Source organism: Oncorhynchus mykiss, chromosome 23 (genome assembly GCF_057628025.1).
Source record: "Oncorhynchus mykiss isolate SJ-2025 chromosome 23, ASM5762802v1, whole genome shotgun sequence".
NCBI lineage: Eukaryota > Metazoa > Chordata > Actinopteri > Salmoniformes > Salmonidae > Oncorhynchus > Oncorhynchus mykiss.
In genome coordinates, this window is record NC_143044.1 from 47590307 (window position 1) to 47605085 (window position 14779).

The 14779-nt window shown below is 45.2% G+C and overlaps 1 protein-coding gene across 2 annotated transcripts in view; it reads left to right on the forward strand.

Annotated features, from left to right (window-relative positions):
• The window catches only part of LOC110503001 (endothelial PAS domain-containing protein 1), a 93440-nt gene that overhangs the window by 62365 nt on the left and 16296 nt on the right, over positions 1–14779 (forward strand). For both annotated transcript variants that reach the window (XM_036960864.2, XM_036960863.2), the window contains exons 8-10: positions 10628–10775; positions 11780–11988; positions 12688–12905. In XM_036960864.2, coding sequence (XP_036816759.1) covers positions 10628–10775; positions 11780–11988; positions 12688–12905 — 575 coding nt within the window. The remainder of the gene's footprint in view (positions 1–10627; positions 10776–11779; positions 11989–12687; positions 12906–14779) is intronic.

The window sequence follows — 14779 nt, forward strand, 5'->3', positions numbered from 1 at the left end:
CATGCACCTGTAGTTTATGTTTGTGCTACTGTAGCAGGCCCTATTCAAACACCTGTAGTTTATGTTTGTGCTACTGTAGCAGGCCCTATTCAAACACCTGTAGTTTATGTTTGTGCTACTGTAGCAGGCCCTATTCATACACCTGTAGTTTATGTTTGTGTTACTGTAGCAGGCCCTATTCATACACCTGTAGTTTATGTTTGTGTTACTGTAGCAGGCCCTATTCATGCACCTGTAGTTTATGTTTGTGTTACTGTAGCAGGCCCTATTCAAACACCTGTAGTTTATGTTTGTGTTACTGTAGCAGGCCCTATTCATGCACCTGTAGTTTATGTTTGTGTTACTGTAGCAGGCCCTATTCATGCACCTGTAGTTTATGTTTGTGTTACTGTAGCAGGCCCTATTCATACACCTGTAGTTTATGTTTGTGTTACTGTAGCAGGCCCTATTCATGCACCTGTAGTTTATGTTTGTGTTACTGTAGCAGGCCCTATTCATGCACCTGTAGTTTATGTTTGTGTTACTGTAGCAGGCCCTATTCATGCACCTGTAGTTTATGTTTGTGTTACTGTAGCAGGCCCTATTCATGCACCTGTAGTTTATGTTTGTGTTACTGTAGCAGGCCCTATTCATGCACCTGTAGTTTATGTTTGTGCTACTGTAGCAGGCCCTATTCAAACACCTGTAGTTTATGTTTGTGCTACTGTAGCAGGCCCTATTCATGCACCTGTAGTTTATGTTTGTGCTACTGTAGCAGGCCCTAGTCAAACACCTGTAGTTTATGTTTGTGCTACTGTAGCAGGCCCTATTCAAACACCTGTAGTTTATGTTTGTGCTACTGTAGCAGGCCCTATTCAAACACCTGTAGTTTATGTTTGTGTTACTGTAGCAGGCCCTATTCATGCACCTGTAGTTTATGTTTGTGTTACTGTAGCAGGCCCTATTCAAACACCTGTAGTTTATGTTTGTGCTACTGTAGCAGGCCCTATTCATGCACCTGTAGTTTATGTTTGTGCTACTGTAGCAGGCCCTATTCAAACACCTGTAGTTTATGTTTGTGCTACTGTAGCAGGCCCTATTCATGCACCTGTAGTTTATGTTTGTGCTACTGTAGCAGGCCCTATTCATGCACCTGTAGTTTATGTTTGTGTTACTGTAGCAGGCCCTATTCATGCACCTGTAGTTTATGTTTCTGCTACTGTAGCAGGCCCTATTCAAACACATGTTGTTTATGTTTGTGCTACTGTAGCAGGCCCTATTCAAACACCTGTAGTTTATGTTTGTGTTACTGTAGCAGGCCCTATTCATGCACCTGTAGTTTATGTTTGTGCTACTGTAGCAGGCCCTATTCAAACACATGTTGTTTATGTTTGTGCTACTGTAGCAGGCCCTATTCATACACCTGTAGTTTATGTTTGTGCTACTGTAGCAGGCCCTATTCATGCACCTGTAGTTTATGTTTGTGCTACTGTAGCAGGCCCTATTCAAACACCTGTAGTTTATGTTTGTGTTACTGTAGCAGGCCCTATTCAAACACCTGTAGTTTATGTTTGTGCTACTGTAGCAGGCCCTATTCAAACACCTGTAGTTTATGTTTGTGCTACTGTAGCAGGCCCTATTCAAACACATGTTGTTTATGTTTGTGCTACTGTAGCAGGCCCTATTCAAACACATGTTGTTTATGTTTGTGCTACTGTAGCAGGCCCTATTCATGCACCTGTAGTTTATGTTTGTGCTACTGTAGCAGGCCCTATTCAAACACATGTTGTTTATGTTTGTGCTACTGTAGCAGGCCCTATTCAAACACCTGTTGTTTATGTTTGTGCTACTGTAGCAGGCCCTATTCAAACACATGTTGTTTATGTTTGTGCTACTGTAGCAGGCCCTAGTCAAACACCTGCAGTTTATGTTTTTTTAGTTTCCATCCTGTTACCTTGATTTCCTTTCTGTCCACCTCTCGCTACCTCTGGCACCGTGTTTCGTGTATGGTTATTGCTTTTACCAGCCCAGAGATGACAATCCATGTTGACCTCCACCAGCTTCTGTAACAACACCACACAGGCAATGTTCAGCTTCCCTCACACATCATACCCTCACATCCCAGCAGTCCCCAGGCCCCCTCACACATCATACCATCACATCACCCCCCATCCCCCTTCACACACAATAACTTCACATCAGCCCCCAGTCCCCCCCCCCCCCCCCAGACACCATACCCTAACATCACATCAGTCCCCAGTCCCCCTCACACACAATACCTTCACACTATCCCCCAGACCCCCTTACACACAATATCCTCACATCACATCATCCCCCAGATCCCCCTCACACACAATACCCTCACATCAGCCCCAGAACCCCTCACACACAATACCCTCACATCACATCAGCCCCCATCCCCCCTCACACACAGTACCCTCACATCAGCCCCCAACCCCTCTCACACACAATACCCTCACATCACATCTAAACCCCACCAGGCCACTCTGTCAGCCAAATGACATTTCAGATGTGAGTTCTGAATATAATTCAAAACAGGACTTATTTCATTATCATGGCTCTGTGGACCTGGGCCGGTATTAAGATGTCTTCAATCCCATTAGGGCTGACCTGTGACTGGGGAGATAAGACGAGCGCAGGGCATCTGTAGTGACAGGGGACCAGGTGTCCCACATTGCCCCTGTAATGAGGCCCTCCGGTGAGATGGCTTCTGTCCCACAGTGACATTTACACATCATTAAAGCCTCTCTCTGTAATAGGGGAAGTGTGTGTGTGTGTGTGTGTGTGCACGCGCGCTAGTACTAGCAGCTCGACTCCTTTGTGAGTCTAGTACTCCTTTCTGAATGCACTGAGCAGGTGGGATCTCTGTGGCCAGCTGAAGTCTCTACGGCAACGTGACTGGCCTGGAGCAGCCCTGGTCTGTGTTTACTCACTCTTATCCAGCCCTAAGACCCAGGCCTGCTCCTTTCACAAGCCAGCCCTGGGATGACCCTACTACCCCAGGCCTGCTCCTTTCACAAGCCAGCCCTGGGATGACCCTACTACCCCAGGCCTGCTCCTTTCACAAGCCAGCCCTGGGATGACCCTACTACCCCAGGCCTGCTCCTTTCACAAGCCAGCCCTGGGATGTCCCTACTACCCAGGCCTGCTCCTTTCACAAGCCAGCCCTGGGATGACCCTACTACCCCAGGCCTGCTCCTGTCACAAGCCAGCCCTAGGATGACCCTACTACCCCAGGCCTGCTCCTTTCACAAGCCAGCCCTCGGATGACCCTACTACCCCAGGCCTGCTCCTTTCACAAGCCAGCCCTGGGATGACCCTACTACCCCAGGCCTGCTCCTTTCACAAGCCAGCCCTGGGATGACCCTACTACCCCAGGCCTGCTCCTTTCACATAGAAGCCCTGGGATGAACCCTACGACCCCGGGCCTGCTCCTCTCACAAACCAGCCCTGGGATGACCCCTATGACCTTGGACCTGCTCCTTAATAAGCCAGCCCTGGGACCCCTACTACCCCTGGCCTGCTCCTTTTACAAGCCAGCCCTGGACTTGAGCCAACTCCTCTTCTTCTCTACCCTGATACAGTACTTCTCTATCTCTCATTCTCTCCTCACCCCTAAAACGTTCTCCTCTTCACCCTCTATCTTAGTCTTACCCTGACCTGAACCTCTCTGCTCTTCACCCTCTATCTTAGTCTTACCCTGACCTGAACCTCTCTCCTCTTCACCCTCTTTCTTAGTCTTACCCTGACCTGAACCTCTCTGCTCTTCACCCTCTATCTTAGACTTACACTGACCTGAACCTCTCTCCTCTTCACCCTCTATCTTAGACTTACACTGACCTGAACCTCTTTGCTCTTCACCCTCTATCTTAGTCTTACCCTGACCTGAACCTCTCTCCTCTTCACCCTCTTTCTTAGTCTTACCCTGACCTGAACCTCTCTGCTCTTCACCCTCTATCTTAGACTTACACTGACCTGAACCTCTCTGCTCTTCACTCTGCTGCTTGCTGTCTGAGTTCCTCTTCTGTTCACCTCCATCCTGCTTGAATTATACTTTCTCTCTCTCTCTCTCTCTATCTATACAGTGCCTTGCGAAAGTATTCGGCCCCCTTGAACTTTGCGACCTTTTGCCACATTTCAGGCTTCAAACATAAAGATATAAAACTGTATTTTTTTGTGAAGAATCAACAACAAGTGGTACACAATCATGAAGTGGAACGACATTTATTGGATATTTCAAACTTTTTTAACAAATCAAAAACTGAAAAATTGGGCGTGCAAAATTATTCAGCCCCTTTACTTTCAGTACAGCAAACTCTCTCCAGAAGTTCAGTGAGGATCTCTGAATGATCCAATGTTGACCTAAATTACTAATGATGATAAATACAATCCACCTGTGTGTAATCAAGTCTCCGTATAAATGCACATGCACTGTGATAGTCTCAGAGGTCCGTTAAAAGCTCAAGGAGAGCATCATGAAGAACAAGGAACACACCAGGCAGGTCCGAGATACTGTTGTGAAGAAGTTTAAAGCCGGATTTGGATACAAAAAGATTTCCCAAGCTTTAAACATCCCAAGGAGCACTGTGCAAGCGATAATATTGAAATGGAAGGAGTATCAGACCACTGCAAATCTACCAAGACCTGGCCGTCCCTCTAAACTTTCAGCTCATACAAGGAGAAGACTGATCAGAGATGCAGCCAAGAGGCCCATGATCACTCTGGATGAACTGCAGAGATCTACAGCTGAGGTGGGAGACTCTGTCCATAGGACAACAATCAGTCGTATATTGCACAAATCTGGCCTTTATGGAAGAGTGGCAAGAAGAAAGCCATTTCTTAAAGATATCCATAAAAAGTGTTGTTTAAAGTTTGCCACAAGCCACCTGGGAGACACACCAAACATGTGGAAGAAGGTGCTCTGGTCAGATGAAACCAAAATTGAACTTTTTGGCAACAATGCAAAACGTTATGTTTGGCGTAAAAGCAACACAGCTGAACACACCATCCCCACTGTCAAACATGGTGGTGGCAGCATCATGGTTTGGGCCTGCTTTTCTTCAGCAGGGACAGGGAAGATGGTTACAATTGATGGGAAGATGGATGGAGCCAAATACAGGACCATTCTGGAAGAAAACCTGATGGAGTCTGCAAAAGACCTGAGACTGGGACGGAGATTTGTCTTCCAACAAGACAATGATCCAAAACATAAAGCAAAATCTACAATGGAATGGTTCAAAAATAAACATATCCAGGTGTTAGAATGGCCAAGTCAAAGTCCAGACCTGAATCCAATCGAGAATCCTGATTCTCCAAGATCGCATAGCAGTTCAGACGTCTTTTGTCCTCGTCTTGTCACATACATACATCTTTTCACATACAGTTTATTTTTATTTTCCATCAACTCATCTTCTAAACACTCTCCTGCAACCAGCCTCACCAATTTATATTTATAAAAAAATATTATTTACCTCAGATCTGTAATCCTCCAAGAAGCTAGCCAGAAACTCCAAGAAGCTAGCCAGAAACTAGCCAGAAGCTAGCCAGGAGCTAGCCCAGAAGCTAATCCAGAAGCTAATCAGAAGCTAGTTAGCTTCTTTACTGGCAAATCGTTAGTATTCAGCTAACCACGGTTTGTGGTCATCAGCTATCCTTTAGCTCGAAAATCTATCGAAAATCTATCGCCAGTTTTGTACGGCGCAGATCGGCTCGGAACGGAACATACCGGACCAATTTTTCTCTCCATGTCCCTGGATTTCAACTGCTCTCTGGACATTCATACCCGCATCTCACAGCTAGCTAGCTGCTATCCGTGTGACAGTCGGCTTTCGTCGATTCCGGAGCAAACATCGATTGTTCCGGTGCTAGCCAGCTCCGTCAATCACTCCTGAGTTCCATCATTCACTCCTGGGCTGCAGTCACCTATCCGGACCCGTTTTACTGCCTACGCGGAGCCCCACCGGGCCTTCACAACTGGACTGCCGACGTTATCTACCTGAAGGAGATCCGGCTGGCTCCTCCGTCGCGACGTTACCTGAACGCCCATCTGCGGCCCGCTAACCGTTAGCTGTCTTACCGGCTGCTATCTGAATAGACAATCGGACAATTTATTTATTTTTATTATTATTATGTTTTCTTCTCGGGCCTCTATAACTATATCTATTGTTCTTATTTTTGTTGTTGTTGTGTGATTTGGATTAATCCCCTCTACCACACGGAACCCCACTAATCTACTGACCGAACGCAAGAGGTGGCTAACAACAGACCTCCATCCTATGCTAGCTTGCTACCGATGGCCTGGCTAGCTGTCTAAATCGCCGTGACCCTCAACCAACCTCTCCACTCACTGGACCCTTTTGATCACTCAACTAAGCATGCCTCTCCTTAATGTCAATATGTATTGTCCATTGCTGTTCTGGTTAGTGTTTATTGGCTTATTTCACTGTAGAGCCTCTAGTCCTGCTCACTATACCTTATCCAACCTATTAGTTCCACCACCCACACATGCAATGACATCTCCTGGTTTCAATGATGTTTCTAGAGACAATATCTCTCTCTTCATCACTCAATACCTAGGTTTACCTCCACTGTATTCACATCATACCTTACCTTTGTCTGTACATTATACCTTGATGCTGTTTTATCGCCCCCAGAAACCTCATTTTACTCTCTGTTCCAGACGTTCTAGACGACCAATTCTTATTGCTTTTAGCCGCACCCTTATTCTACTCCTCCTATGTTCCTCTGGCGATGTAGAGGTGAATCCAGTGCCTAGCTCCACTCCTATTCCCCAGGCGCTCTCTTTTGACGACTTCTGTAACCGTAATAGCCTTGGTTTCATGCATGTTAACATTAGAAGCCTCCTCCCTAAGTTTGTTCTATTCACTGCTTTAGCACACTGCCAACCCGGATGTTCTAGCTGTGTCTGAATCCTGGCTTAGGAAGACCACCAAAAATTCAGACATTTTCATTCCAAACTACAACATTTTCAGACAAGATAGAACTGCCAAAGGGGGCGGTGTTGCAATCTACTGCAAAGATAGCCTGCAGAGTTCTGTCCTACTATCCAGGTCTGTACCCAAACAATTTGAACTTCTACTTTTAAAAATCCACCTCTCTAAAAACAAGTCTCTCACCGTTGCCGCCTGCTATAGACCACCCTCTGCCCCCAGCTGTGCTCTGGACACCATATGTGAACTGATTGCCCCCCATCTATCTTCAGAGCTCGTGCTGCTAGGCGACCTAAACTGGAACATGCTTAACACCCCAGCCATCCTACAATCTAAACTTGATGCCCTCAATCTCACACAAATTATCAATGAACCTACCAGGTACCTCCCCAAAGCCTTAAACACGGGCACCCTCATAGATATCATCCTAACCAACTTCCCCTCTAAATACACCTCTGCTGTCTTCAACCAAGATCTCAGCGATCACTGCCTCATTGCCTGCATCCGTAATGGGTCAGCGGTCAAACGACCTCCTGTCATCACTGTAAAACGCTCCCTGAAACACTTCAGCGAGCAGGCCTTTCTAATCGACCTGGCCGGGGTATCCTGGAAGGATATTGACCTCATCCCATCAGTAGAGGATGCCTGGATATTTTTAAAAAATGCCTTCCTAACCATCTTAAATAAACATGCCCCATTCAAGAAATTTAGAACCAGGAACAGATATAGCCCTTGGTTCTCCCCAGACCTGACTGCCCTTAACCAACACAAAAACATCCTATGGCGTTCTGCATTAGCATCGAACAGCCCCCGTGATATGCAGCTGTTCAGGGAAGCTAGAAACCATTATACACAGGCAGTTAGAAAAGCCAAGGCTAGCTTTTTCAAGCAGAAATTTGCTTCTTGCAACACTAACTCAAAAAAGTTCTGGGACACTGTAAAGTCCATGGAGAATAAGAACACCTCCTCCCAGCTGCCCACTGCACTGAAGATAGGAAACACTGTCACCACTGATAAATCCACCATAATTGAAAATTTCAATAAGCATTTTTCTACTGCTGGCCATGCTTTCCACCTGGCTACTCCTACCCCTGTCAACAGCACTGCACCCCCAACAGCAACTCGCCCAAGCCTTCCCCATTTCTCCTTCTCCCAAATCCATTCAGCTGATGTTCTGAAAGAGCTGCAAAATCTGGACCCCTACAAATCAGCCGGGCTAGACAATCTGGACCCTTTCTTTCTAAAATTATCTGCCGAAATTGTTGCCACCCCAATTACTAGCCTGTTCAACCTCTCTTTCGTGTCGTCTGAGATTCCCAAAGATTGGAAAGCAGCTGCGGTCATCCCCCTCTTCAAAGGGGGGGACACTCTTGACCCAAACTGCTACAGACCTATATCTATCCTACCATGCCTTTCTAAGGTCTTCGAAAGCCAAGTCAACAAACAGATTACCGACCATTTCGAATCTCACCATACCTTCTCTGCTATGCAATCTGGTTTCAGAGCTGGTCATGGGTGCACCTCAGCCACGCTCAAGGTCCTAAACGATATCTTAACCGCCATCAATAAGAAACATTACTGTGCAGCCGTTTTCATTGATCTGGCCAAGGCTTTCGACTCTGTCAATCACCACATCCTCATCGGCAGACTCAACAGCCTTGGTTTCTCAAATGATTGCCTCGCCTGGTTCACCAACTACTTCTCTGATAGAGTTCAGTGTGTCAAATCGGATGGTCTGTTGTCCGGACCTCTGGCAGTCTCTATGGGGGTGCCACAGGGTTCAATTCTTGGACCGACTCTCTTCTCTGTATACATCAATGAGGTCGCTCTTGCTGCTGGTGAGTCTCTGATCCACCTCCACTCAGACGACACCATTCTGTATACTTCCGGCCCTTCTTTGGACACTGTGTTAACAACCCTCCAGGGAAGCTTCAATGCCATACAACTCTCCTTCCGTGGCCTCCAATTGCTCTTAAATACAAGTAAAACTAAATGCATGCTCTTCAACCGATCGCTACCTGCACCTACCCGCCTGTCCAACATCACTACTCTGGACGGCTCTGACTTAGAATACGTGGACAACTACAAATACTTAGGTGTCTGGTTAGACTGTAAACTCTCCTTCCAGACCCATATCAAACATCTCCAATCCAAAGTTAAATCTAGAATTGGCTTCCTATTTCGCAACAAAGCATCCTTCACTCATGCTGCCAAACATACCCTTGTAAAACTGACCATCCTACCAATCCTCGACTTTGGCGATGTCATTTACAAAATAGCCTCCAATACCCTACTCAACAAATTGGATGCAGTCTATCACAGTGCAATCCGTTTTGTCACCAAAGCCCCATATGCTACCCACCATTGCGACCTGTACGCTCTCGTTGGCTGGCCCTCGCTTCATACTCATCGCCAAACCCACTGGCTCCATGTCATCTACATGACCCTGCTAGGTAAAGTCCCCCCTTATCTCAGCTCGCTGGTCACCATAGCATCTCCCACCTGTAGCACACGCTCCAGCAGGTATATCTCTCTAGTCACCCCCAAAACCAATTCTTTCTTTGGCCGCCTCTCTTTCCAGTTCTCTGCTGCCAATTACTGGAACGAACTACAAAAATCTCTGAAACTGGAAACACTTATCTCCCTCACTAGCTTTAAGCACCAACTGTCAGAGCAGCTCACAGATTACTGCACCTGTACATAGCCCACCTATAATTTAGCCCAAACAACTACCTCTTTCCCAACTGTATTTAATTTATTTATTTATTTTGCTCCTTTGCACCCCATTATTTTTATTTCTACTTTGCACATTCTTCCATTGCAAAACTACCATTCCAGTGTTTTACTTGCTATATTCTATTTACCTTGCCACCATGGCCTTTTTTGCCTTTACCTCCCTTCTCACCTCATTTGCTCACATTGTATATATACTTTTTTATACTGTATTATTGACTGTATGTTTGTTTTACTCCATGTGTAACTCTGTGTCGTTGTATCTGTCGAACTGCTTTGCTTTATCTTGGCCAGGTCGCAATTGTAAATGAGAACTTGTTCTCAACTTGCCTACCTGGTTAAATAAAGGTAAAATAAATAAATAAATACATCTGTGGAAAGAACTGAAAACTGCTGTTCACAAATGCTCTCCATCCAACCTCACTGAGCTCGAGCTGTTTTGCAAGGAGGAATGGGAAAAAATGTCAGTCTCTCGATGTGCAAAACTGATAGAGACATACCCCAAGCGACTTACAGCTGTAATCGCAGCAAAAGGTGGCGCTACAAAGTATTAACTTAAGGGGGGCTGAATAATTTTGCACGCCCAATTTTTCAGTTTTTGATTTCTTAAAAAAGTTTGAAATATCCAATAAATGTCGTTCCACTTCATGATTGTGTCCCACTTGTTGTTGATTCTTCACAAAAAAATACAGTTTTATGTCTTTATGTTTGAAGCCTGAAATGTGGCAAAAGGTCACAAAGTTCAAGGGGGCCGAATACTTTCGCAAGGCACTGTATCTATCTATTTTGGTTAAATCGGTCGTTTTTCCCCTGAACAAGGCAGTTAACCCACTGTTCCCCGGTAGGCTATCATTGGAAATAAGAATATGTTCTTAACAGACTTGCTTAGTTAAATAAAGTTTAAATTAAAGTATGTTAAAAAATCTCTCTCCATCTTTGTACAGTGTGCAGTAAAGGCCAGGCCGTGAGTGGACAGTATCGTATGCTGGCCAAACATGGAGGCTACGTGTGGGTGGAGACCCAGGGCACAGTCATCTACAACAGCCGGAATTCCCAGCCGCAGTGCATTGTCTGTGTCAACTATGTCCTCAGGTAGGGTCACCGGTCTCAGGTCAAGGGTCAGGGGTCAAGGGATGGGGGTCAGAGGTTAAGATGGTGAGGTTTGGGTGGGGAGGCAGAGGGGGACATACCCTGATTAACCCTACTCCAGGATGTCCAGGACAAGGTTTAACCTGTGTCCAGGAAACTGGCCCATAGTGTCCAACATTGGGGGGGGAGTGATTGTGGAAGGCTGATATTTCAAATATATTGCAGTAGTACATTAGCTTAATCTGTTAGTAAATCAAATTACATTTATTTATAACGCCCTTCTTACATCAGCTGATATCTCAAAGTGCTGTACAGAAACCCAGCCTAAAACCCGAAACAGCAAGCAATGCAGGTGTAGAAGCACGGTGGCTAGGAAAAACTCCCTAGAAAGGCCAAAACCTAGGAAGAAACCTAGAGAGGAACCAGGCTATGAGTGGTGGCCAGCCCTCTTCTGGCTGTGCCGGGTGGAGATTATAACAGAACATGGCCAATATGTTAAAATGTTCATAGATGACCAGCAGAGTCAAATAATAATAATCACAGTGGTTGTTGAGGGTGCAACAGGTCAGCACTTCAGGAGTAAATGTCAGTTGGCTTTTCATAGGCGATCATTCAGAGTATCTCTACCGGTCCTGCTGTCTCTAGAGAGTTGAAAACAGCAGGTCTATGACAGGTAGCACGTCCGGTGAACAGGTCAGGGTTCCATAGCCGCAGTTGAAACTGGAGCAGCAGCACGGCCAGGTGAACTGGGGACAGCAAGGAGTCATCAAGCCAGGTAGTCCTGAGGCATGGTCCTAGGGCTCAGGTCTTCCGAGAGAAATAGAGAAAGAATTTGAGAGAGCATACCGGATAAGACATGAGAAATACTCCAGATTTAACAGACTGACCCTAGCACCTCGACACATAAACTACTGCAGCATAAATACTGGAGGCTGAGATGGAAGGGGTCGTAGTAGGTAACATAACACATCCCTGAGGTATCCCTCTGTCTCTCTCTGGGTTTTCAGTGACGTGGAGAACAAGTCCATGATCTTCTCCATGGACCAGACTGAGTCCCTGTTCAAGCCACACAACATGAACAGCTTCTTCAGTCAGAGTGGTGCTGCGGTGGCCACGGAGCCCATGGAGATCCTGTTCACCAAACTGAAAGAGGACCCAGAGGACCTTGCTCAACTGGCCCCCACACCTGGAGACGCCATCATCACCCTCGACTTTGGTCAGAATCCCCCCCAATATCTCCCATTCTACTTTAGATCTCTCCTTAACTATACCCCATATCATCCCATTACTATCCATCTTACCAAAGCCATGCACTTAAACCTGCACCATCTCTAACGTCGCCCCAATGCTCCAATTGATGGTGCATAGAGCCTGATAACTGTGCAACAAACTGGGACTTGATGTGGTTGAAATTGAGGTGGGAGAGGGAGCAAGCCTACTATAGCTGTATTAGATGGGACTTAGAAAAATGTCGACAATTGGCAATAAAAAAATGTTTCTAGGACATTGACCATATTGGTTTTGGGAAGCCCAATTGAATCTGAGTTTGGGCATATAAAGTTTATATGTGAAAACTATTTCTAAGATGCATACTTTAGATTTTCTGAACTCACTTCCTTGTTTAAATCACTTGCGCTGCTCGCGATTTGAAGTCCACAATGTAGGGTAGGTTCTCAGGGTTATGCTAGATGTTGATGGACTGAGAGTTTACCCAATTAAAACCAGCAGTTGTGTCGTCATCTACTGCCATAGACTTCCAATCAAGTCCCGTTCTGAGGTGTTGTGAAACCAGACAGTTTGACAGAGAGAGAGCTGGCTTGTGGACAAGATTACACCATCTGTAGTCTAAGATAATACTATAACTTCTTTGAAAACAGGAATCCTAACCGTTTACTGTTTATATGGTTGTCTACAGGAAGGCCACCATTTGAGGAGCCTCATCCTCCTTTATACCCCAAGATGTCTCCCATTCCCACCCCGGCCCCTCAGAGCTGGGGTAGTGATCCCCACAAACCCTGCCCATCAGGAGACATGTCCAAACAAATGGCTGCCACTTTCTCAGTACCCCAGAACCCTACACCGGGCAGCGCCACCCCCAGCACTGCCCCCCCTAGCCTGAGCAGTTATTCCACGGTATGTAGCTACTACTGCCCCTGGTTTCCTCCTAGAACTCTCCTAGAACTCTCCTAGAACTCTTCTAGAACTCTTCAAGAACTTTCCTTGAACTCTTCTAGAAATCTCCTTGAACTATCCTAGAACTCTTCTTGAACTCTCCTTGAATCCTCCTTGAACTATCATTGAACTCTCCTTGAACTCTTCCAGAACTCTCCTGTCATCTATTGTCTTGTTCACCACATATTCTACCACAAGCCTGTTTTACTAGCTTTTCTTCCACTTTTATGAAGTGTGTGTGTGTGTGCCTGCGTAGCCTACGTGTGTGTGATCCTGCATGTGTGTCACGATGTGTGCATTTGTTTGTGCGTGTGTGCATGTGTCACGATGTGTATACTTGTTTGTGTGTGTGCATGTGTTTGTGTGTGTGTTTTTATTATTTAGATAAAGATAAAGCAAAGCAGTATGACAGAAACAACAACACAGAGTTACACATGGAATAAACAAACGTACAGTCAATAACACAATAGAAAAAAAGTCTACATATAGTGTGTGCAAATGGCGTGAGGTGGTAAGGCAATAAATAGGCCATAGTAGCAAAGTAATTACAATTTAGCAGATTAACACTGGAGTGATAGATGAGCAGATGATGGTGTGTAAGTAGTGATACTGGTGTGCAAAACAACAGCAAAGTAAATAAAAACAATATGGGGATGAGGAAGGTAGATTGGGTGGGCTATTTAGAGATGGACTATGTACAGCTGCAGCGATCGGTTAGCTGCTCATATAGCTGATGATTAAAGTTAGTGAGGGAAATGTAAGTCTCCAGCTTCAGCGATTTTTGCAATTTGTTCTAGTCACTGGCAGCAGAGAACTGGAAGGAAAGGCGGCCAAAGGAGGTCTTGGCTTTGGGGATGACCAGTGAGATATACTTGCTGGAGCGCATGCTACGGGTCGGTGTTGTTATCGTGACCAATGAGCTGAGATAAGGCGGAGCTTTACCTAGCATAGCCTTATAGATGACCTGGAGCCAGTGGGTCTGGCGACGAACGTGTAGCAAGGGCCAGCCGACTAGAGCATACAGGTCGCAGTGGTGGGTGGTATAAATCCTGTCTAGGATTGGCCGTTCCGCTAGCGGAACCCCACCTCAACATTCCGCTGAAAAAGGAAGCGTGCAAAATTCAAAAATATTTTTTATAAATATATAACTTTCACACATTAACAAGTCCAATACAGCCTATGAAAGATAAACATCTTGTTAATCTATCCATGGTGCCCGATTTCAAAAATGATTTACAGCGAAAGCACCACATATGATTATGTTAGGTCATAGTCAAGTCACAAAAACACACATAGCCATTTTCCAGCGAAAGAGAGGAGTCACAAAAAGCAGAAATATAGATAGAATTAATCACTAAGCTTTGATGATCTTCATCAGATGACACTCATATGACATCATGTTACACAAGACATGTATGTTTTGTTCGATAATGTGCATATTGATATCCAAAAATTCCAGTTTACATTGACGCAGTAATATTTTGATTCCAAAACATCCGGTGATTTTCCCAGAAACACTCATAATAAACATTGATAAAAGATGCAAGTGTTATTCACACAATTAAAGATAGACTGATCCTCTATGCAACCGCTGTGCCAGATTTTAAAAAAACTTAACGGAAAAAGCATAATCTGAGAACGGTGCTCAGTACCTGCTTATAAACAACTAGACAATTCCGCCATCTTGGAGTCAACATTAGTTTGAAAAAACACTATAAATATTAACTTACTTTTGATAATCTTCATCAGAAGGCACTCGCAGGAATCCCAGTTCGACAATAAACGACTGATTTGTTGCATAAAGTTCCATAAAGCCCATCATTTAACCACCTGTT